The 22,107-nt window shown below is 37.5% G+C and overlaps 1 protein-coding gene across 1 annotated transcript in view; it reads left to right on the top strand.

Moving 5' to 3' along the window:
• The window catches only part of DMC1 (DNA meiotic recombinase 1), a 36,437-nt gene extending 15,001 nt beyond the window's left edge, over positions 1-21,436 (top strand). Inside the window, exons 8-14 of the mRNA XM_019961802.2 lie at positions 355-427; positions 3,844-3,935; positions 4,319-4,392; positions 4,518-4,632; positions 4,978-5,038; positions 13,203-13,319; positions 20,503-21,436. Of these exons, the coding sequence (XP_019817361.1) occupies positions 355-427; positions 3,844-3,935; positions 4,319-4,392; positions 4,518-4,632; positions 4,978-5,038; positions 13,203-13,319; positions 20,503-20,572 (602 nt within the window). The 3' untranslated portion in view covers positions 20,573-21,436. The remainder of the gene's footprint in view (positions 1-354; positions 428-3,843; positions 3,936-4,318; positions 4,393-4,517; positions 4,633-4,977; positions 5,039-13,202; positions 13,320-20,502) is intronic.
• Positions 21,437-22,107: the final 671 nt, after the last annotated feature.

Here is a 22,107-nt window from a genome sequence, read left to right as displayed (position 1 = left end):
ATATATACCTGCTTTTCTATTATGGTTTATTGTAGGATATTAAATATAGTCCCTTGTCCTATATATTTGGACCTTGTTATTCTACTTCTGTTCTTTAGGAGAGCTAAATTTCATGAATATCTCCCATTGTGAAAGATACAGACATTCTTTGCTGAATTACTGTTATGCTGGAAGAATACTTATAATTTTACCACTGGTTAGTAATATAAAAATATAGCATGCTATTTAGAAACTATTATTTGCTAGATGGCTAGAGAGTTGCAACCAGAATAAATCCCATGTTAATTTGTATATCCATTTGTACAGAGTTTATTCACTCTTGTTAATATTAATTAATTTTTAATTGCTTCCTAGTGACAGCTCAACTTCCAGGAGCCGGCGGCTACTCAGGAGGAAAGATTATTTTCATCGATACAGAAAATACTTTGTAACCCTTTTATTTATGCAAATTGCAAACAATAGTGTGATATAGTACTATTACTATAAAAGAGAATTTGAAATATGTCATTTTTATAACTATCCTGTAAACCAATAATAATGAAAAAAAAACAAGGGGAAACATTTGCTAGTTGAGTTCTCAAATCACTTTTTTCCTCTTAAATCTTTTTAAGAATTGTGTATTTTTTTTTTATTGACATAGAGTTGATTTACAATGTCATGTTAGTTTCAGGTATACAGGAAAGTGACCCAGTTTTATATATATATATGTGTACACATACACACACATATGTATATATCAATCAGATCAGTCTCTCAGTCGTGTCTGACTCTTTGCGACCCCATGAATCGCAGCATGCCAGGCCTCCCTGTCCATCACCAACTCCCGGAGTTCACTGAGACTCACGTCCATCGAGTCAGTGATGTCATCCAGCCATCTCATCCTCTGTCGTCCCCTTCTCCTCCTGCCCCCAATCCCTCCCAGCATCAGAGTCTTTTCCAATGAGTCACACGTATATTGTTGTGATTGTTTAGTCACTAAGTTGTGTCCAACTCTTGTGACCCCATGGTTTATAGCCCACCAGGTTCCTCTGCCCATGGGATTTCTCAGGTAAGAATCCTGGAGTGGCTTGCCATTTTCTTCTCCAGGGGATCTTTCCAGCCCAGGGATTGAACTTGCATCTCCCGCATTAGGAGGTAGATTCTTGACCACTGAGCCACCACGGAAGCCCATATACATACATATGTATACATGTGTATGTGTTAATCACTTAGTTGTATCCGATTCTTCGTGATTCCATGGACTGTGGTTAAGAATCTGCCTTTCAAGGCAGAGGATGTAGGTTCCATCCCTGGTCAGAGAACTAAGATCCCAATGTCCTGGGCAACTAAGCCCTTGCCACAGAAAAAAAAAAAAATTTTTTTTAAGAAGAAAAGGGGTTCCACACAGAGAGAGGGTGTAAACTGAGAAGGATCACTGAGATTTGCAATTAGGAGTCCAAGAGACCATTTGCGGTAAAGAAAGATGATGGAAGCTTGTTGCAAATAAACAGTAAGGAATTGAGTAGTGTGTAATTAACCAATAAATAGAAGAAATAACAATAGTTTGAGGAGCTATCAGGTTCAGAAGACATTCCTTTTAACAATAGGACTGAAGCAAGAGTTGCTCAGCTGGAGTTCATCTAGTTTCAGAAATAGTTGATTAAATATGGTTCTTTGAGAGGGAGGAATTGTTCTTGAAGAATATCTGCCACTTGTTTGGCAATTTGGATTTTATCCAGAATGGTAGAAACAGCTAAGAGCCAGGTCATGTAAGAGGGAATGCAGGGGAACAAGGATATGCAAGGGCCCAAGTGAAATGTCATTCTTTCAGTGTCTCTTACATGTATACTGCTCTATCTTGATATTTTTCTTTTTGTGTGCTTATATTTTGCCTACATAATTATATTTTACACTTACTTATGGCATAAATTATCTTATGACTCCTTAAATCCTCCGTAGTGCCTTGCACTGGTAATTGGTTAATATGCTGATAATTCCATATGCTGATCTGCTAAAAAACATTTGTAAATTGGTTTGAACTTCCCTTTAGCGTAAGCCCAACTTTACATTCCTGGTTATATAGTCACCTGGTTTTATAAAAACTGACATAGTGAAAAAAAACTTTTTTATCTCTTCCAATTCCTTGTCTTCTTTGACTTGTCTACCAATAACATCTGAGTATACTCAGCAGCAGTAGAAGATTTTAGTGGCTGTCATTGTAGCTCTGAAGAAAACATATATAGTGCTGTAGGATGACTGGGACTGAGAAGGCAATGGCACCCCACTCCAGTACTCTTGCCTGGAAAATCCCATGAACGGAGGAGCCTGGAAGGCTGCAGTCCATGGAGTCGCTGAGGGTCGGACACGACTGAGCGACTTCACTTTCACTTTTCATGCATTGGAGAAGGAAATGGCAACCCACTCCAGTGTTCTTGCCTCAAGAATCCCAGGGATGGGGGAGCCTGGTGGGCTGCTGTCTATGGGGTCACACAGAGTCGGACATGACTGAAGCAACTTAGCAGCAGCAGCAGCAGCATAACTGGGAAATCCTAAAGACAGTTCAGCATTTACTGAACTAGTTCCAAGTGTCAACAAATAAGGTTATAAATGGTCCTTGCTTTATAGTTACTTACAAGCTTCCCTGGTAGCTCAGCTGGTAAAGAATCCACCTACAATGCAGGAGACCACAGTTCGGTCCCTGGGTAGGGAAGCTCCCCCGGAGAAGGGATAAGCGGCCCACTCCAGTATTTTTGGGCTTCCCTGGTGGCTCAGATGGTAAAGAAACTGCGTGTAATGCGGGAGACCTGGGTTTGATCCTTGAGTTGGGAAGATCCCCTGGAGGAGGGCATGGCAACCCACTCCAGTATTCTTGAGTGGAGAATCCCCATGAACAGAGGAGCCTGGCAGGCTGCAGTCCATGGAATCACAGAGAGTCAGACATGACTGAGCAACCAAGCACAGCACAGCATAGTATGATCAGTATTAACACAAATACTGTAAGTGAAATGAGTCCATGGACATGCATTTTATCTTATGTCATTCTGGAAAATATTGGGATCACCAAAGACCTAAAAAGATGTTTATTAATACTCTTTATAGTCTAGATAGATATGTGATTATTAGCATCTTCCAGAATACCTTTCCAGGTACACCAAATTTGTCCCCTCTATGAATTTACTAATTTCAGAATGTTATTAAAACTCCTTTAGAAGAAAGTGGATTTTAAACCTGAAATAAATGAAAAACTATATGGTGATAATTCCTTTCTGTACCCTTAAAGTGACTTTTTTGAACCTTTGGTTCATGTAGTCAAATTTATCTTTATTGGCAACACGTGATTAGTGGTCTATTAAACTGTTGTGTGTTGAACAAGTGAGGAACGTGAGTGAATTAATTCACTTTGAAGTGACTTGAATTATAATTCAGTGATATTATCTTCATAGAAGAGATCTATTTTTATAGAACTGAGAACAAAAGAGGTTCACAAATCTTAATTTCTAGTTTTTCTCCTATAACTGATTTGCTGCCTACCTCTAAGTCATTTGCCTAATCTCTGTCAGTGTCCTCATTTGTAAAATGTAGTACAGGCCATAACAACTCACTTCCAAGGTTGTTGTTTAGATTAGATAATTTAATACTTAAATTCATTACTGTCTCATTATTTCTATCACTGTTATTACTACCTAATTAAGGCACTTAGGAAAAATAAAGTCTGATATAGATTTTAGGTGATTATTAGCATCCTCAGAATACCTATGCAGGTAGAGTGTTTTGCCTCTCACTCACTTAGAGCATTATTGTTTGTAGTTGTTGTCTAAACTTTTTGGAATTGATTTATTGGATCCTTAATCTGGCATACTCCAGCCGTCCAGATCGCCTTCGGGACATTGCTGATCGCTTCAATGTAGACCATAATGCAGTCCTGGACAATGTACTTTATGCACGTGCATATACTAGTAAGAACCCCATGCAATTGGATGCTTAGGCTGTTTTAAGGTTGGCAGCATTGATGTATTATTTGAGCGATGCTTTATTTTGACATTATTCTTTTCTCCTTCTGTTTTACTTTTCTCCAGATTTATTTAGTCAATCCACAGATTTTATCTAAGTCTTTAGACATTGAAATGTTCTCAAATTATTTCTTATTCTATGTCTTTGAAATGGAGAGTAACATTCTTTTGGATAAGGTATCATTTGGTATGTATGCTACCATATTTAATAAAGTCATAATTAAGAAATCCTTCAGGGGCTCTCTTTTGCCGAGTTCCAAGGACATACATAATCTTAGTCTCTGCTTCTTCTAGCTTTTATAACATTTTGCCACTGCATTTCGCATCAGGTGAACATCAGATGGAGCTACTTGATTATGTAGCAGCAAAGTTCCATGAAGAAGCTGGCATCTTTAAGCTACTGGTACAAGCTTTTAAATACTGTTCAATCTGCAGCTATTTAGCATATTATCTTTCTTCTGTTGACTCCAGTTCAAATTAACTTCCATTTCCAAATGCATTATTTATTTTTACATTAATTTTGCACAGATCATTGATTCAATAATGGCACTTTTCCGAGTGGATTTCAGTGGTCGTGGGGAATTGGCTGAACGGCAGCAAAAACTGGCCCAGATGTTGTCACGACTCCAAAAAATCTCAGAAGGTAGATGTTTAAAATAAACGGTGATATCAGAATAGCATCTGTGACTGTTCGCTGGATAAGCTTTGCAGAGAAGCTCAGAATAATGTCAGGAGACAATCTGTTTTTTAAAAGATAAAATTTCCTTCATGGGGATACAACACTTTTTTAAAACCAGAAATACTGATTCTAAAACAATAAGGTACCTAAATAATATAACAATAACTTTATGTTAACAGTGAAAAAACAGAAATGTAATCTTATCAAAGAAATTCATGGCACAGTGTTTCTAAACTCTGAAATCTAAGCAATGAACTTTTAATTTATATTGCCATTCTCTTAGTTTCTTAATTTTATTTCTTGATGCAGAATATAATGTAGCTGTGTTTGTGACCAATCAAATGACTGCTGACCCAGGAGCAACTATGACGTAAGCCCCAATATTCTGCTTTTGTATTTCGCAAAAGTTAATATCAAAAGGGTTTGGTTCAGTTCAGTTGCTCAGTCGTGTCCGACTCTGCGACCCCATGAATCGCAGCATGCCAGGCCTCCCTGTCCATCACCGTCTCCTGGAGTTCACTCAAACTCATGTCCATCGAGTTGGTGATGCCATCCAGCCATCTCATCCTCTGTCGTCCCCTTTTCCTCCTGCCACCAATCCCTCCCAGCACCAGAGTCTTTTCCAATGAGTCAACTCTTCACATGAGGTGGCCAAAATACTGGAGTTTCAGCTTTAGCATCATTCCTTCCAAAGAACACCCAGGGCTGATCTCCTTTAGAATAGACTGGTTGGACCTCCTTGCAGTCCAAGGGACTCTCAAGAGTCTTCTCCAACACCACAGTTCAAAAGCATCAATTCTTCGGCATTCAGCTTTCTTCACAGTCCAACTCTTGCATCCATACATGACCACTGGAAAAACCATAGCCTTGACTAGACGGACCTTTGTTGGTAAAGTAATGTCTCTGCTTTTCAATATGCTATCTAGGTTGGTCATAACTTTTCTTCCAAGTAAGCGTCTTTTAATTTCATGGCTGCAGTCACCATCTGGAGTGATTTTGGAGCCCCCAAAAATAAAATCTGATACTGTTTCCACTGTTTGCCCATCTATTTCCCATCAAGTGATGGGACCAGATGCCATAATCTTCATTTTCTGAATGTTGAGCTTTAAGCCAACTTTTTCACTCTCCTCTTTCACTCTCATCAAGAGGCTTTTTAGTTCCTCTTCACTTTCTGCATAAGGGTGGTGTCATCTGCATATCTGAGGTTATTGAGTGGGAAAAAAAGGGTTTAGAGTGTAGAATAGGAAATAATTCCAAAATGATCAGTCTTGATATGGGCACAAATCTGTCTCAAATCATATTTTTCACAGTGCATATTATTTCATAATTGCAAATATCACTTATTTGTTATCCAGATCTATTTGTCTCTAGTTCTTTATAAAACAAAGCAATATTTTAACTATTTTCAGAGATAGTTGGGGTTCTTTTTTGTCTAAGATTAAAAGGATATTGGAGAACAATAAAAAATCTTGGAAATAAAAACTTATATACAAGATACATGAATGGTTTCTTACGGGGCAGGGGGTGACATTTATTATGTGCAGGAAGTGATGTGGAGACTTCACTCACCAAAAATACATGAATGGTTTTTGTTGCACCAATAAGCTGTTAACCTGAAAACAAAAAAGCAGGCTCTCTACAGGATATACCCCATATATATACATATATATGGGGTATATTTGTAAGAGGTCCTATGAGAGAAGTCTCCTATTTGAAGAAACAGAATTTCAGTCCATGCCAGTCCATGCTGGAAATATTCATTTTTTGTTGACGTATTGTGCACATAACATACATATTGATGCCTCTTCTTGAAAGATGGCAGTGAATAGACAAGGAGAGTGAAAGTAGTCTAGTGAAACAGAGAATTCTAAGAAAGGTTAGTTGCCACCATCACAAATTTTGAGCAGTATGTATCTGGATAAGCAATCAAAATAACCCTGAATCTATGTATTGCTTTTTTAAAGATCTTTTCAATGACTTTTTATTTATAATAATTTTTAGCCAGAGAAAAGTGCAAGACTAGCACAATAAATACACAAATATCATCATTTGCCTAGGTTCATCAGTTGTTAACATTTTGTCACAGTTTTTCTATGTGTTTGTGTGTATGCATGTGTATGTAAAATCTCTCTATATACTACATATGTACACAGGCTTATATATGTATGTATATGTTTTGTGAACCCTTTGAGAGTTTTTTCCCCTGAATTATTGAGAATTATTTGCAGACATCACGACATCTCACTTTTTAAACTTCAGCATATCTCTTCTAAGAAGAAGAACATTCCTGTACGTAACTACAACATAATTAGCACAGTTAGGGTGCTAATTAATACTGGCGTACTAGTTGTCTAATATGCAGTTATATTCAAGTGTCTCCACTTGTTCCAATAATAGCCTTTGTAGTTTGAAGGAACATGCATTCCATGTACTTGTCATGTCTCTTTAGTTTCCATTAATCAGAACAGCTCCTCAACCTTTGTTTGTTTTTCGTGACGTTGATGTTTTTGTCGCACCATGTGCCACACAGGGTCATCAAGCCCATGCTGCCTGCATTGGGACCATGTAACATTTTTGAAGAGCACAGGCCAATTGTTTTTCGAATGTGGAGTTTATTTTTTTCTCATTATTTAAAACGTTAAACACATTTGGCAGGAAAACTATATAAGTGATGTTATGACCTTTTCCATATATCATATCAAGAGGCACACTCTTTCAGTTTGTCCCATTACTACTGATGTTAGGTTTGATCATGTGATTAAGATGGTGTTCACAAGATTTCTCCATTGTAAAAAACCTTTTCCCCTTGGTAATTAATAAGTAATTTCTGGGGTGATACTTTGAGACTTATGTAAGTATCATGTTCTGCACCCTTTGATTTTAGCATCTATTGGAGATTCTTTTGTTTTTTAATTATTTATTGATTTATTGGCTGCACTGGGTTCTTAGTTGAAACTTCCCTGGGTCTTAGTTGAGGCACACAGGATCTTCCATCTTCACTGGGTGTGTGAGCTCTTAGTTGCAACATATAGGATCTAGTTCCCTAATGAGAGATCAAACCCAGGCTCCCTGAGTTAAGAGCACAGAGTCCTAGTCACTGGACCACCAGAGAAGTCCCTATTGGAGATTCTTGTTTAAATCAATTATTACTGTGATGGGTGCAATACAAAGTTCTGTTACTTTAAAACTGAGTCAGTATGTCATTTGTTAGCAGATAAATCAATCATTGATATATATAAGAAGATATTTGATATAATATTGTAAATTCTGAAAATTGTTCTGAAATGAATGTATCTCTCTTTAGGCATTTTCTGAACTCATCCTAAGAATATTGCTGCATCTTCTGCAGTTTGATATAACTCTCACTTTTCAGTACCATTTTATTTTCTACTTAATCACAAGAGATTCCAATGTGAAAAGTTTTAACTACACGAAAGGTTTTAAGCACATTTTTTTTGGTTTGGTCTTTTTTTTGGCCTCACCTTGAGGCATGCGGGGTCTTGGCTCCCTAACAAGGGACTGAACCTGAGCCCCCTGCAGTGGATGTGTGGAGTCCTAACCACTGGACCACCAGGAAAGTCCAAGCATGTTAAAATGACTGGGGAGAGAGAAATTATTTATTCATTCAATATATATATTTATTGAAAATATACTATGTAACAAGATTCTGGGAATTCACTAGTGAACAAACAAGACTGTGTGCCTTGCCTCCATTAGGGAAAAACAAAATACATAATGTCTTAATTTAAATTTTAAAGCTTTGAAATGTCATGCAAAGTCTGTAGTCCTTGAGTGGTTAGGGCAATCTCTGTTTTATGTGGTGTCTTTCATACACAGGACATGAAGTACTTCACAAAAAGAATAATTTTAAGCTGAAGAGAAATGGAAGATTTTTAAGGCTCACTTTAAAAAGAGAAAATGACTCATTGGCTCAGAGGGAGGAAGTGGGTTGCATTCAAATAAAACAGTACAAGTTAAAGAGCAATGTTCTTTCTTCAGGTGTTGGGAGGGAACATTGAAGAGGCCAAAACTGTCGATCTAGAGTTAGAAGGCAAAAGAAGTCTGTGGAAATTAGGTCAGATAGGATTCTTTTTCTTATATTTGTAAAAAGTTTCAAAGAGAATCAAATCATTTTGAATTGACTCCAGTAAGAGAAAAATAGAGAGGTGACAGAAAGGAAATAATTGAAGAGTCAGAGAGCAGAGGAGATTTGTAATGAAGGAAGCTAGGTAAAGAGCCAAAGAAAGTAACAAAGGCTAGTATTTTTGCTTGGTGAATCTGCTTTGAAATAGCATCCCCTCTACCTAGCCAGGTTATACAGAAACAAGTTTCACTATAATTAGTATATTCTAAAGTGTATTAATATTATGGCAATATAAATTAAATGGATGTGCTGTGAAGCACATAAATTGCCACAACTAAATTAAAAAATTTTAAACTAAAGAATTCCAAATGCTATTAGAATACTTTCCATAAAGAAAATATCTTTGTTTCTCAGTGTTAAGGAACTCCAAGCTGCAGCTCTCCTGGAGCCTGTCAGAGAACTATCACTATAATTGGTATGAGTCCCCAAGTACACTGACAATAATTGAGGCTTATATCCCATGCATTATACTCGATGGCACATTTTATTAAAAAGGAACAAAATTATAGAGGCGAGGAGCTGCCATATGATACAGCAGAGCAGTAATTCCTAGATAAGGCTCACAGATACAGATTTTAGGACTAGAATGATCCAGTTGGTAAAGGCCTGGAAATAGTCAAAGTATCAGCCTGTGAAGCTCCATACCACAGCAAATAATCAGATAAGCAACAAATAAGACCTTGATGTCCCCCTACTTCATTTGTGTATCTGTTTCCCTAAAACAAAAAGTCATCTTAGAATGTTTGCAGTCCTGTAAATGTGCAGTTTATTCTTTAAGGATGTCACTTACTGATTCTACATCATTAGTATAAATGATTGAGGACAGGAGGAGAAGGGGATGACAGAGGATGAGATGGTTGGATGGCATCACCGACTCGATGGACATGGGTTTGGGTGGACTCCGGGAGTTGGTGATGGACAGGGAGGCCTGGTGTGCTGCGGTTCATGGGGTCACAAGGAGTCAGACACGACTGAGGGACTGAACTGAACTGAAGAGACAATATGGTAGAGAAAAAACATTAAGCCAAGATCACTAGCATGCTGACCTTGTGAAACATTTAAATTATTTGAATTTCACTTTCCTCTCCCTCAAAATTAAGAGCGCTTATATTCATTGGTTGCTCACCATGTGCCAAGTGCTTTCACTTATCATCTTATATAATTCTCATATCACCCCTTCAAAGCTCGCCTACTGTGCTGTACTTAGTCCCTCAGTCATGTCCAACTTTTGCGACCCCGTGGACTATGGCCCACCAGGCTCCTCTGTCCATGGGGGTTCTCCAGGCAAGATTACTGGAGCGGGTTGCCATGCCCTCCCCCAGGGGATCTTCCCAACCCAGGGATCAAACCCAGGTCTTCCGCACTGCAGATGGATTCTTTACTGTCTGAGCCACCAGGGAAGCCCAAGAATACTGGAGTGGGTAGCCTATCCCTTCTCCAGGGGATCTTCCCAACCCAGGAATTGAATCGGGGTCTCCTGCATTATAGGTAGATTCTTTACCAGCTGAGCTACCAAAGAAGCCCTGGCTTGCCTCCTAGACTTCCCTATTCTATGAAGCCAGTCTCAGAATATTGCCACATTTCTCCCCATCTCACCATCCAAAACCCAGAATTCTGTCTTCAAAAATTTTTTAAATGTGTAGATTTTTCTGCATAGTTTGAGAGGAAATAGTGGTGGGGTTATTTAACAAAACTTTTTACACATACTGTATCTTTTAAAGCCATTCCTTTTTTTTTTTTTTTTTTTTTTGCCAAAATTCCTCTCTGGCAGTACACTTCTCTCTTTATCTTCCTATAATCTCAAAACATCCTGCTCACTTTTGGACATGTTCACTCAGTCTCTTAAAGGACTCCTTCTAAAAAATTCCATCTTTAAGCTTGCCCCTTAGCAAGTCAAAAGTACCAGGAGTGCCAGTTTTCTCTCACGTTTGCCCTTGCCTGGACCGCTCAAGGTCTCCACTCCAGCCAGTGTTTGAGGTTGACACTGTTGTTATTCCTAATTTATAAAGGAGGAAACCGAGGCTTAGAGTGCCTACTTGGTCAATCACACAGTTAAAAAACAGGAGCCAGAATTTAAACCTAGGGATCTAACTGCAACACTGACGTTCTTTTAGCCTCACTGTGCTGTTTTTCCTGTTTCATCCCAGAAAAATACCACCTGCCCTACCATCACCATAATCCTATGCTCCCTGCACCGTGATTTGAAGTTGAAAGATCAGGAGATTCTTTGTCTTGCCGTTAACTATATAACATGCTGTATCCTGTTCAACCAGAGCAGGATAAATGAAACAATTTTTCTTGGCCTCTCTATTCCAAATATCTACCCCTGTCTCTTCCTCCTCATCATACTCCCCCATCCCCTGAGAAAGGGAGAAAAGAAGAAAAGATAATATAGAAGACGGGGAAATAAGAGAATAGGCTAAAGGAAGGATGTGGGTGGCTTTCTGAAGCTGTTTTCACTTGGTCAGAAATAGAACTAAATTAAAGCCCTCTAAATGAATGTGGAATGGTATTATACCTTCTTGCACTTTACCTCAAGACATGTTTATAATTGCTAGAACACTCAAGAAGTTCAAAGAAACTTGAAGAAAAATTACTTGATTTACATGTTACTGAAAGAGTGACTCTTTTAACGAAATCATAGTTAAATAATAATAGTCTCCATTTATTGAGTGTCTTTTGTGTGCTGAGATTACTGGAAGGGTAAAGCTAATGCTTTATAAATGATCTGGCACTGTTCCTGGCATGTAGTAGGCTCCTCATGAGTTGTATTAAATACGCCTTGAATCTTCACAACCGCCCTAAAAAGTAAGAGGCTTTTTTGGTTCCCATTTTACAGTTAAAGAAACAGATTCATAAAGGTAAATAATTAGCCCAAGGTAACGTAGATAGTGAGTCAGGATTAGGAAGGCAGATAATAATTTCAGTTACTGGGTTACTGCCTTATCTAAATTATTTCATTTTATTCTTACAACTATTGTACCAGTTACATACAGTTATTATTCTCCATTTAAAATCAAGAAACAGACATTGAGAATGAATAACAAGTTTCCTGAGGTCATATGGCTGGCTGGTAAGCCAAAATTTGAACTCAGGTCTAACTCTAAATCTCTTATGCCACATAGAACATTAAAGCTGTATATGCCAGGGGAAAGGTTAGCATGCTGTCATTGGATAGGCTTTGGAAGGATGTGTCCATCACCCTGTTGAGTTGACCAGAGTTCAGGGCCCTTACCCTTACGGAGGATTGATTTGGTCATTCACTGAGAACAAATCCATTTCTTAGGGGCAGACTCACATTAATCAAATTTATGAGACTCAGTGAAAGATCAGAGGGCCAGTTTACTGATAAAGAAAAATGTAATTTCATTTGAGGTTCTTATGACCAAGGTATTCTCTCTTTGTGGGCAGACCTACAGACCTTGGATTCTGTAGGCAGAATCCAAATTTTAATCAAAAATTATTTACTACATATGGAATCCCAGCAAAGGAAAATAATTAGATGAGCTAGAAGAGTGTCTGCCACAGAGTAAGGACTCAATAAATCTTGGTTGTTACTATTATTGTTAATACCTGTCCACACCAGAGCAGGAAGGAACTATGAATCTCCTAAACTTATGTGAAAATTTTTATATGTGTACATTTGTGCATTTTTCTGGGAAAGAGTTTATATCTTTTATTAAGTTATTAAAGTGTTGGTAACTTACAAGAAAAGTCAAGAGCCATAAATTCTCCATGAAATTCTACACAGAATCCTGAACACTTTGATGGAACAAGTAAAATTTGAATTCGTTTGATATTCTCTAGAGCTAAGGCTATTTATTGTGCTGTGTTGTACTTTGTTTTAAATAAGTATAACCTCTTACATTATGAGTTATTTTTAGGACATTTTCTCCCCATGTTATCTTCCCTATTTTGATTTCTTAGCACTTTTGCAGATCGTATCATTTATTTCCCATTTTGTTCATTCAAAATCATCTCTCTTTGGAAATGAGTGTTCATCCTCTAGTAAGTATATCTGTCTCTCAAGAGTGTCAGTATTTGTAATGACCTTGTAATCATAATTTATTTTGGAATCCATATGATCATAGTAAGAGCTTATCTTTCCTGTATCCTATTTTAGAATAAACATTAGACATCAGCAATAAATATATTTCTGAAACTCTTCTCAAATTCAGAACCATATAACATTGAAGGCTTCCAATAGTTAATGAGCAAGAAAGAGGTTCTCAATATGCTCTCATTTACATCAGAGCATCATGCAGAAGGGTTGGGTATTTCTTATTTCTTATTTATCCCTTGCCATTCTCCATAGAGAATGCCTTGTAATAGCAGGTATTTTTGTATATAGTTCATATGATGAAACCTGAAAAGTGTTCTGTTAATTCAGTTTTCAAGCAGACCCCAAAAAACCCATTGGGGGACACATTCTGGCTCATGCTTCAACAACAAGAATAAGCTTGAGAAAAGGAAGAGGAGAGCTGAGAATTGCCAAGATTTACGACAGGTAAATATTTTTTTACTCTTAATTAGATTCTTGTGCATATGATGTTATATAGAATTACTTCTCCAGAGAGGCTATAATTATTCCAAGGGCAGACCCTACATGCTTGGATTTCCTTCTCAAAAAGTATTAAATTCATTGGGAAGTTCCTAATATGTACTAGGTTCTAGGGATTCGAGGATTTTGTTGACAAATAGACTTGGTCCCTGACCTTCCAAATCTTACAGTAAAGCTAGGTAATGAAATAATTGATTTCCACTTTAAGTGAGGTTAATGCAGGAAAAGTGCAGCATGTTATAGGGATGTTCTTCTTTCTGCTAGTTTTCTTTTCAGGTTTCAGTTTAAACAGCACTTTCTCAAGGAACATTTCCCTGACCCTTACAGTCTAGGCTAATACTCTGTATTACACCTTATATTCTTTCACAGTACTTACTTATTTAATTAATAGTTATAAGCTTAGATTTTACCAATAGTAAACCTAAAGCGATTTGAATTGAGGAGGCTTTGCTCACCCCTTCCTGAGCATTGCTGCTGACCCTTCTCTGTGGACCTCCCCCATTTTTGCCTGTTTTGTTAACTCTGAAGGGTTGGCAGGGGAGGGGACCTTTACCCTTCCTGCAACTGTTCCTCAGTAGACATACCTTTGACTGCGTCTGGAAAGGCTGAGCTGGAAGGAGCAGCCCTTGGTTCTGAGCACTTGTTTCAGCCCTGAGGCTGGTGGGCATGGGGGTGCTATTGGAGCTGGACTTCAACACCTAGGATGCTGTTGCCCAGCTGATAGGGTTGCTGGGCTTCAGACTCCAGCTCCAGCTCTTGCCCCTCTCTGACCTGAGAGAGCTCCTTGAGCCCCTGAAGCCAATAAATGGAGAGAATAAGAAAACAATCTTTAGAGTGAGAAAGCTAATATTTTGGCCACTTAGAGATGAACTGCAAAACAAGAGCCTGGCATAGGGCTGGGACTAAAGATTTGTATGGAATTTTTCAAGATTTGCAAGTATGTAGCTTGGAAGGAGACTGGTGCTTTTGTTGTTAAAAAAAGCAATAACCTGTCATTTCCTGTAATGTTTGCATAGTACATCTTACCCCTCTCCTGTCTCTCGCTGCAAAGATGGTGCTGGAACGTTCTGGAGGGTCATGTCACCTTCAGCTTCTCCTATGGAGACTGAAGCCTTTGGGGTTTTCTGTCCAAATTCAAAAGGAGTCATACATGAGTATGTATGTATATGCATATGGGTTGATGTACATACATTTTTGTTGTTGTTCATTTGCTAAGTCACTTACCAGTCTTTGTGACGACATGGACTGTAGCACCCCAGGCTTCTCTGTCTTCCACTGTCTCCTGGAGTTTGCTCAAATTCATGTCCATTGAGTCATATTCATGTCCATTGCTATCTAACCATCTCATCCTCTGCTGCTGCCTTGTCCTTTTGTCTTCAATCTTTCCCAGTATCAGGATCTTTTCCAATGAGTCAGTTCTTCACATGTATGTACATATGTACATGCATGTATTTTATATAAATATCTATCTATCTATATATATATATATCATGGGCTTCCCTGATAACTCAATTGGAAAAGAATCCGCCTGTAATGCAGGAGACCCTGGTTCGATTCCTGAGTCGGGAAGATCCCCTGGAGAAGGGAAAGGCTACCTACTCCAGTATTCTTGGGCTTCCCTGGTGGCTCAGCTGGTAAAGAATCTGCCTGCAATGTGGGAGACCTGGGTTCTATCCCTGGGTTGGGAAGATCCCCTGGAGAAGGGAAAGGCTACCCACTCCAGTATTCTGGCCTGGAGAATTCCATGGACTGTATAGTCCATGGGGTTGCAAAGAGTTGGACACGACTGAGTGACTTTTACTTTCACGTAAGATCATGGCATCTGGTCCCATCACTTCATGGGAAATAGATGGGGAAACAGTGGAAACAGTGTTAGACTTTATTTTTTGGGGCTTCAAAATCACTGCAGATGGTAATTGCAACCATGAAATTAAAAGACGCTTACTCCTTGGAAGGAAAGTTATGACCAACCTAGATAGCATATTCAAAAGCAGAGACATTACTCTGCCAACAAAGGTCTGTCTAGTCAAGGCTATGGTTTTTCCAGTGGTCGTGTATGGATGTGAGAGTTGGAATGTGAAGAAAGCTGAACCCTGAAGAATTGATGCTTTTGAACTGTGGTGTTGGAGAAGACTCTTGAGAGTCCCTTGGACTGCAAGGAGATCCAACTAGTCCATTCTAAAGGAGATCAGTCCTGGGTGTTCTTTGGAAGGAGTGATGCTAAAGCTGAAACTCCAGTACTTTGGCCACCTCATGTGAAGAGTTGACTCATTGGAAAAGACTCTGATGCTGGGAGGGATTGGGGGCATCGAGTCCACCGACTTGATGGGTGTGGGTTTGGGTGAACTCCGGGAGTTGGTGATGGACAGGGAGGCCTGGCGTGCTGCGATTCATGGGGTCGCAAAGAGTCGGACACGACTGAGCGACTGAACTGAACTGAACTGATACAATATATAAACACATGCAAATATATGAACAAACTTTGACAAGGTAATTGATGTACATGGTAAAAAAAATCAATAAAATCAAACAGTACAAGAAAACAGTTACAAGCTTAGTGGGTTTTTACAGAGAAACGTATTACACTTCAGCTGTTCTCCATTCTGGGGACAGAGCAGTGAACCAAACAAAAAGACAAGACTCTGCCTTCATGAAGCTTACATTCCGTTGGTAATGATTTATGTGTATCATCCCCACTAGACAGTAAATACCCTGAGGACAAGGACACTATTCTCTTGCTTACCACTGTATTCTTAGTGCCTCAGACATAACAGAGGCACAATATTTGTGAGTGACTGATTAGCCAGTCTTGGGCAACAAGGTAAAGATTTGTAATAACTCTTAACCCTAGGGAGGTTAAGAAAAAATCAGCCGAAAGAAATCACATGAGCTCTTAATCTGGTTTTAGCTATGAATCATAGTACTTATTTTGTATTGTAATTTAAAATATTAAACGTTAAATAATCAGTTCCCGTATCTATCTGGGTGTTGTTTTTTTTTTGGCTGCACTGTGTCTTCATGGCTGCACACGGGCTTTCTCTGTTGCAGCAAGCAGGGGCTACTCTTCGTTATGGTGCTCTGGCTTCTCATTATGGTGGCTTCTCTTGTAGTGGAGCACAGCCTATAGGGCGCTCGGGCTTCAGGAGCTGCGGGTCATAGGCCCTAGAGCATGGGCTCAGAAGTTGTGCACAGGCTTAGTTGCTCTGTGGCATAAATATTCCCAGACCAGGGTTGAACTCTTGTCCCCTGTATTGGCAGGTGGATTTTTATCCACTGCACCACCAGAGAAATCCCTTTATGTGGTTTTTATTCAGACCATTTCACTTTTCATCACTGGTCCTCATAGAGTATGATACATATGCAAGTGCTATGTTTTGTGGAGCTTCAGCAATCTCTAGAAATTTGTTACAAATGAACTTTGTTGAATTAAGTAGATAGTAGGATTGTTTCATCTTTTTACTAAAATTTCTAGGTTTATATCTTGGACAGATTGCTGTGCTTAAAACTTTCCCAACTATTTTTTCATTCTCAATTGTAATCAGCCAATTACATATACATCTCCCTCACTACAATGATTGAGTCTGGTTTACTAATATCCCAAGCAGTTAGCATGGTACTTGGCATCTAGTAAGAGCTCAATAACTATTTGTTGAATTAACGAATGAACTCCATCTACATGTTCAATCATTTGTATATTTAATCAAGTCTTCTAAACTTTTAGGAACAAATAACCCCTGCCGTTTTTACAGTCCTAAGAGAACACTAGGGTTCTGCAGACTCAACAAAGGATAATTAAAATTATCATAGAAGTTAATTATGTCAAATATCCATAAATTTGAATAAAAATAGCAAAACCAGATCAGAACTTAAAATGTCAAAATAGTTATCTGTGCAGCTTGTACTTCCTTCTTTATGATTCCTAAAGATTTCTCACAAAGAATTCTCCTTGACTTTAGAAAAAACATTTTGATAGAGAAGATCATGAAGCTAAAAACAATAACAATGCTAGCTAACACTTAACTGAGTGGGTTCTATGTGCTAGGCCTTGTGCCAAATGGAGATTATTATCTCCATTTACACATGAGGAAGGGCTTCCCTGGTAGCTCAGTGGTAAAGAACCCACCTGCCAATGCAGGAGACACAGGTTTGATCCCTGGATTGGGAAGGTCCCCTGAAGAAGGAAATGGCAACCCACTCCCAATATTCTTGTCTGTGAAATCCCATGGACAGAGAAGCCTGGCTAGCTACAGTCCATAGGTTTCCAAAAGAGTTGGACACAGCGACTAAACAACAATAACAACACATGAGAAAACCAAGGTCCCAGGTAGTTAGGTTACCATTGCCCCTCTAGAGTCTATTTTAAACATAGACGCCAGAATGATCCTTTATAACACCAAGTCACGTCATATCTATCCTCTGTTTAAAACCCTCCAATAGCTCCCCATCTTGAGTCAGAATAAAAACCCATCTCTACACTGCTTTACATAGCACTACATGAATGGCCCTATTCTTAATTCATGCTAGAAATGGAATACCCCCATTTCTGCCTCACAGGCCTCTATGAAGTCCTTTATAATCTATGAAACCTTTCCTGAGTAACCTAGCCTGCATAACTTCTTCTTTCCTTAGAGTTCTATAACATATACTGACTTTAAGGAACTTAGCTTACTTTGCATATTTGTTATATCATAGTTCACCTTTTAGGCTTCTTCAGAGTAATGCACACATCCGTTCTAAGTCACTTCAGTCATGTCCAACTCTTTGCAACCCCATGGACTGTAGCCTGCCAGGCTCCTCTGTGCTTGGGATTCTCCAGGCAGGAATACTAGAGTGGATTACCATTTCCTTCTTCATCTTGAGAGTAAAGGCTGTCTCAATTTTATAAATTCTGTGGGATCTAGTACTTGCTAAAGTCTGATTTTCAGAGTTAAAAAAATTAAAAACATCACTTTCTGTAAATCAACATAAGATGGACATGTGTTAGAGATTTTCTTCATCTCAATTAATGAAGAAACCACTGATTTAAAGGATAATTTGAGGAACAGAGATTTATGTAGTTGGTCAATTCAATGAAGAAATAAATTTGCTAATAGATGCAAAACTGGTTAATATCCTGCCAGGCAATAAGTTATAACATTTGAAGTTGTCGTTTCTACTGGAGAGAAACCTATTGTTTCTCTACACAGTGAAATTCATTTCCATTGTTATAGACTGGCATTATAAGAATAATTTGCACTGCTATCGGTTTTCTACAAATAAATCTCTACTCCTATAGAGTTGTAAAATAAAATGTAAAATTTAAAAGAGCATGTAATGGGGGGTGAAAAAATAAAGAGCTTGTAATCATGACTCGTACAAATATAAAATGTCAAAGATCATATTTAATTCAGTAAGTCATGCAGGAACCAGTAAGATTTTATAACCAGATCAAATGAAAAATCAAATTAACACACAGATGCAGTCATATAAGTAATGCTGAAATGAATTCTAAATTGATAAAAATGGGTTAGTATCCATAGGACAATAATCAATTGCATTCCTCTTCACATAATTTACGTTTCTATGGACAAGAATAATTTGTGTTACTCATAGTTTTCTGCAGCTCATGGAGTTGTAAAATAGCTCAAAGACAACGAAAACCATGGAATCCTCATAGATTTGTATAACCTGGAAGGATGTGTTAGGCAACCTCTTTTTCCACTGAAGGTACTCAGTAATCTTTTAGTTCATTTCAAAGTCTTTCACGGTTTTTCCCTACATTAGTCATGGAAAGATGCACACCCATTTATTTTAGTATTTTTTAAAAATGTTATTGAAGTATAGGTGATTTACAGTGTTACATTAATTTTTGCTGTAGAAGTGATTCTGGTATACATATATATGTATTCTTTTTCATATTCATTTCCATCTTAGTTCATCACAGGATATTGAATATAGTTCCCTGTGCTATGAGGAAGAACTTTGTTGTTTATTCATTTTAGATATAATAGTTTGCGTCTGTTAATCCCAAACTCTCAATCCTTCCCTTCCCCACCCTGCCTTGGCAGCCACAAGTCTGTTCTATCTGTGGGTCTGTTTTGTTTCATATGTTATGTTCATTTGTGTCTTATTTTAGTTTCCACGTATAAGTGATATCATGGTATTTGTCTTTCTCTTTTTGATTTACTTTGCTTAGTATGATAATCTCTAAATCCACCCATGTTGCTGCATATGGATTATTTTATTTTTTTATGTGAGTAATATTCCATTGTGTATATGTATATGACATAAACATATATACACACACACATATATACATTCATTTGTCAATAGACATTGGGTTGTTTCCATGTCTAGACTATCATAAATAATGCTGCTATGAACATAGAGGTGCATGTCTCTTTTTGAATTATGGTATTGTCTGGATATATGCCTGGGATTGGGATTACAGGATCATATGGCAACTCTGTTTTTAGTTTTTCAAGGAACCTCCAAAAAACAAAGGAACCTCCATACTGTTTTCCATAATGGCTGTACCAATTTACATTCCCACTAACAATGTAGGTGGGTACCCTTTTCTCCAAATCCCCTCCAGCATTTGTTATTTGTAGACTTTTTAATGATGGACATTTCGACCACTGTGAGGTGGTACCTCAATGTAGTTTTGATTTGCATTTCTTTGATAATTAGTGATGATGAGCATCTTTTCATGTGCCTATTGGCCATCTATATGTCTTCTTTGGAGAAATGTCTATTTAGGTCTCCTGCCCATTTTTCAGTTGGGTTGTTTTTTTGTTATTGAGCTGTATGAGGTACATACCATTTAGAATCAGTAAACCCCTAAAGGTCTTCTGCACAATGCCTGATAGTGCACTGTAAGAACACCCAGTTATCCCTGTTGCCTATTTCCAAGTTTAGGATAATTTTTCTTGACATCCAGAACCTTAGAAGTTATTATATAGAAGTTATTCTATAAATGTTTGTGACAGTTGATAATACTTGTAGATAAATTCTGCAATCCACATTTAGCTGTACCAACTCACATGTCTCAGGAGACTCAGACTAATAGGAATATGATGCCTGTGACATGAATACAGTATTTATAGCAATAGAGCTTTTTATAAACTTCTGTTCCCTTGTATTCTGTTAGCCCTGAGATGCCTGAAAATGAAGCCACCTTCGCAATAACTGCTGGAGGAATTGGGGATGCCAAGGAGTAGGTGGCGAATTGATGCAGATTGCTTCTTAGTGCTTATTAGGAGCTGAAGAAATGGAAAAGCAGTCTTAAATTTCAGATCTTGAAGTAAGAGTTTGGTTTTTTTTCATATGTTACTAATGGAAAGTCAGCAGAAGAGATTTAACTCATTTATTTTAAAAGTCTCTGATTTATAATAACTATACATTATATGTCAGTTCAGGAATATAAATATGTATATGAATGAACAAATGTTTTGAGAATTAGGGAGGGATTACCTCACTTTAGCTTTTCAAAGTGAGCCACTAAGCAGATGGAAAGTCTAAGAGCTCAGAAATGTCCCCTTCTGCAACTTCCCCATGAACACAGAAGTGAATAAACTTACAAAGGAGGGAGGAATGTTTGCAGGACACACACAAAAAAGCTTTTTTATTTATGATATCAAACTGTACATTCACAATTTCAGCAAGAGAAATGAAACATTAAATTAAGCTAAATTTTTAAATCATTTGACTTTTAGACAAATTGAAATTATTTTTTAAAAATGTACTTCTGATTGGGAAGATAAAAGCAAAGGTAATTAGGATCTTTTCAGTTTTAGGTGGTCAATATAGTGTGACTTATATTTTAAGTTTTGGGTAGAGAATTCAAAATCTTTTTTAAAATACTAAGGTTAATTAAAATGTAAAATTTTGTATACTAATTTTATAAATGTGTAAAAATATTGTTTTTTCTAAGTGTTAAAAATAAAATCTGGTTTTCAAAATGTATGTATAATAAAAATATTTATAAAGTAAAACAGTAATAGTATTTATACTGACAATCTTTATAGGTCTCAAAAAGGTTTAATTTCTTACGTTGCATCCACTTGTATGAGAATCTTCAAGTGCTAAAAGTACCATTTGTTGAGGAGGGAGGAGGGTTCAGGATGGGGAACACAGGTATACCTGTGGCGGATTCATTTCGATATTTGGCAAAACTAATACAATATTATAAAGTTTAAAAATAAAATAAAATTAAAAAATAAAATAAAAATAAAAGTACCATTTGTTACAAAAGGTATTTGATTATCCATTAAATCATTCACTCACCAAGTGAATGTTAAGTCTAAACAATCTACAAAAGAAGTAGGTTCCTGCCCTCAAAAGAATGTATATACTAGTTAAAAGAAACTCCTAATGTTTATGAAAGAATGAGAGAGCAAATGATTAAAAAATACTTTGGATTCTGTGATTCCAGAAGTGGGGGAAGAACAGTTAAGCTGTGGGATAGCATATGCAGAGGTATAAAAGCTAGGATTTAGGAACAGAGACCAACTTGGCAAGCAGAAATTGTTTATAGTGTGAAGTACTGGGAAATAAGAACTTTTAAATTTTACTATTATTTTTAAATCTCAGAAGCTGCTCCTCTGAGTAAGCAGAAGTTAAAGTCATTTTATATTTTTGCAAAGTCACTTTTTGGCCTTTTTTTAGTGTGCAAATATAAATGCACACTTTTCCTGAGCGGGGGAAGGTTTTACTACTTGATAAAAACTGAGCATTTCCAAGAGATTCCTTGGTA

The sequence above is a fragment of the Bos indicus genome, chromosome 5 (assembly GCF_029378745.1).
Source record: "Bos indicus isolate NIAB-ARS_2022 breed Sahiwal x Tharparkar chromosome 5, NIAB-ARS_B.indTharparkar_mat_pri_1.0, whole genome shotgun sequence".
Taxonomy (NCBI): Eukaryota; Metazoa; Chordata; class Mammalia; order Artiodactyla; family Bovidae; genus Bos; species Bos indicus.
Note: the sequence above shows the minus strand (reverse complement) of the source record. Positions and strands in the feature narration are given on the sequence as shown.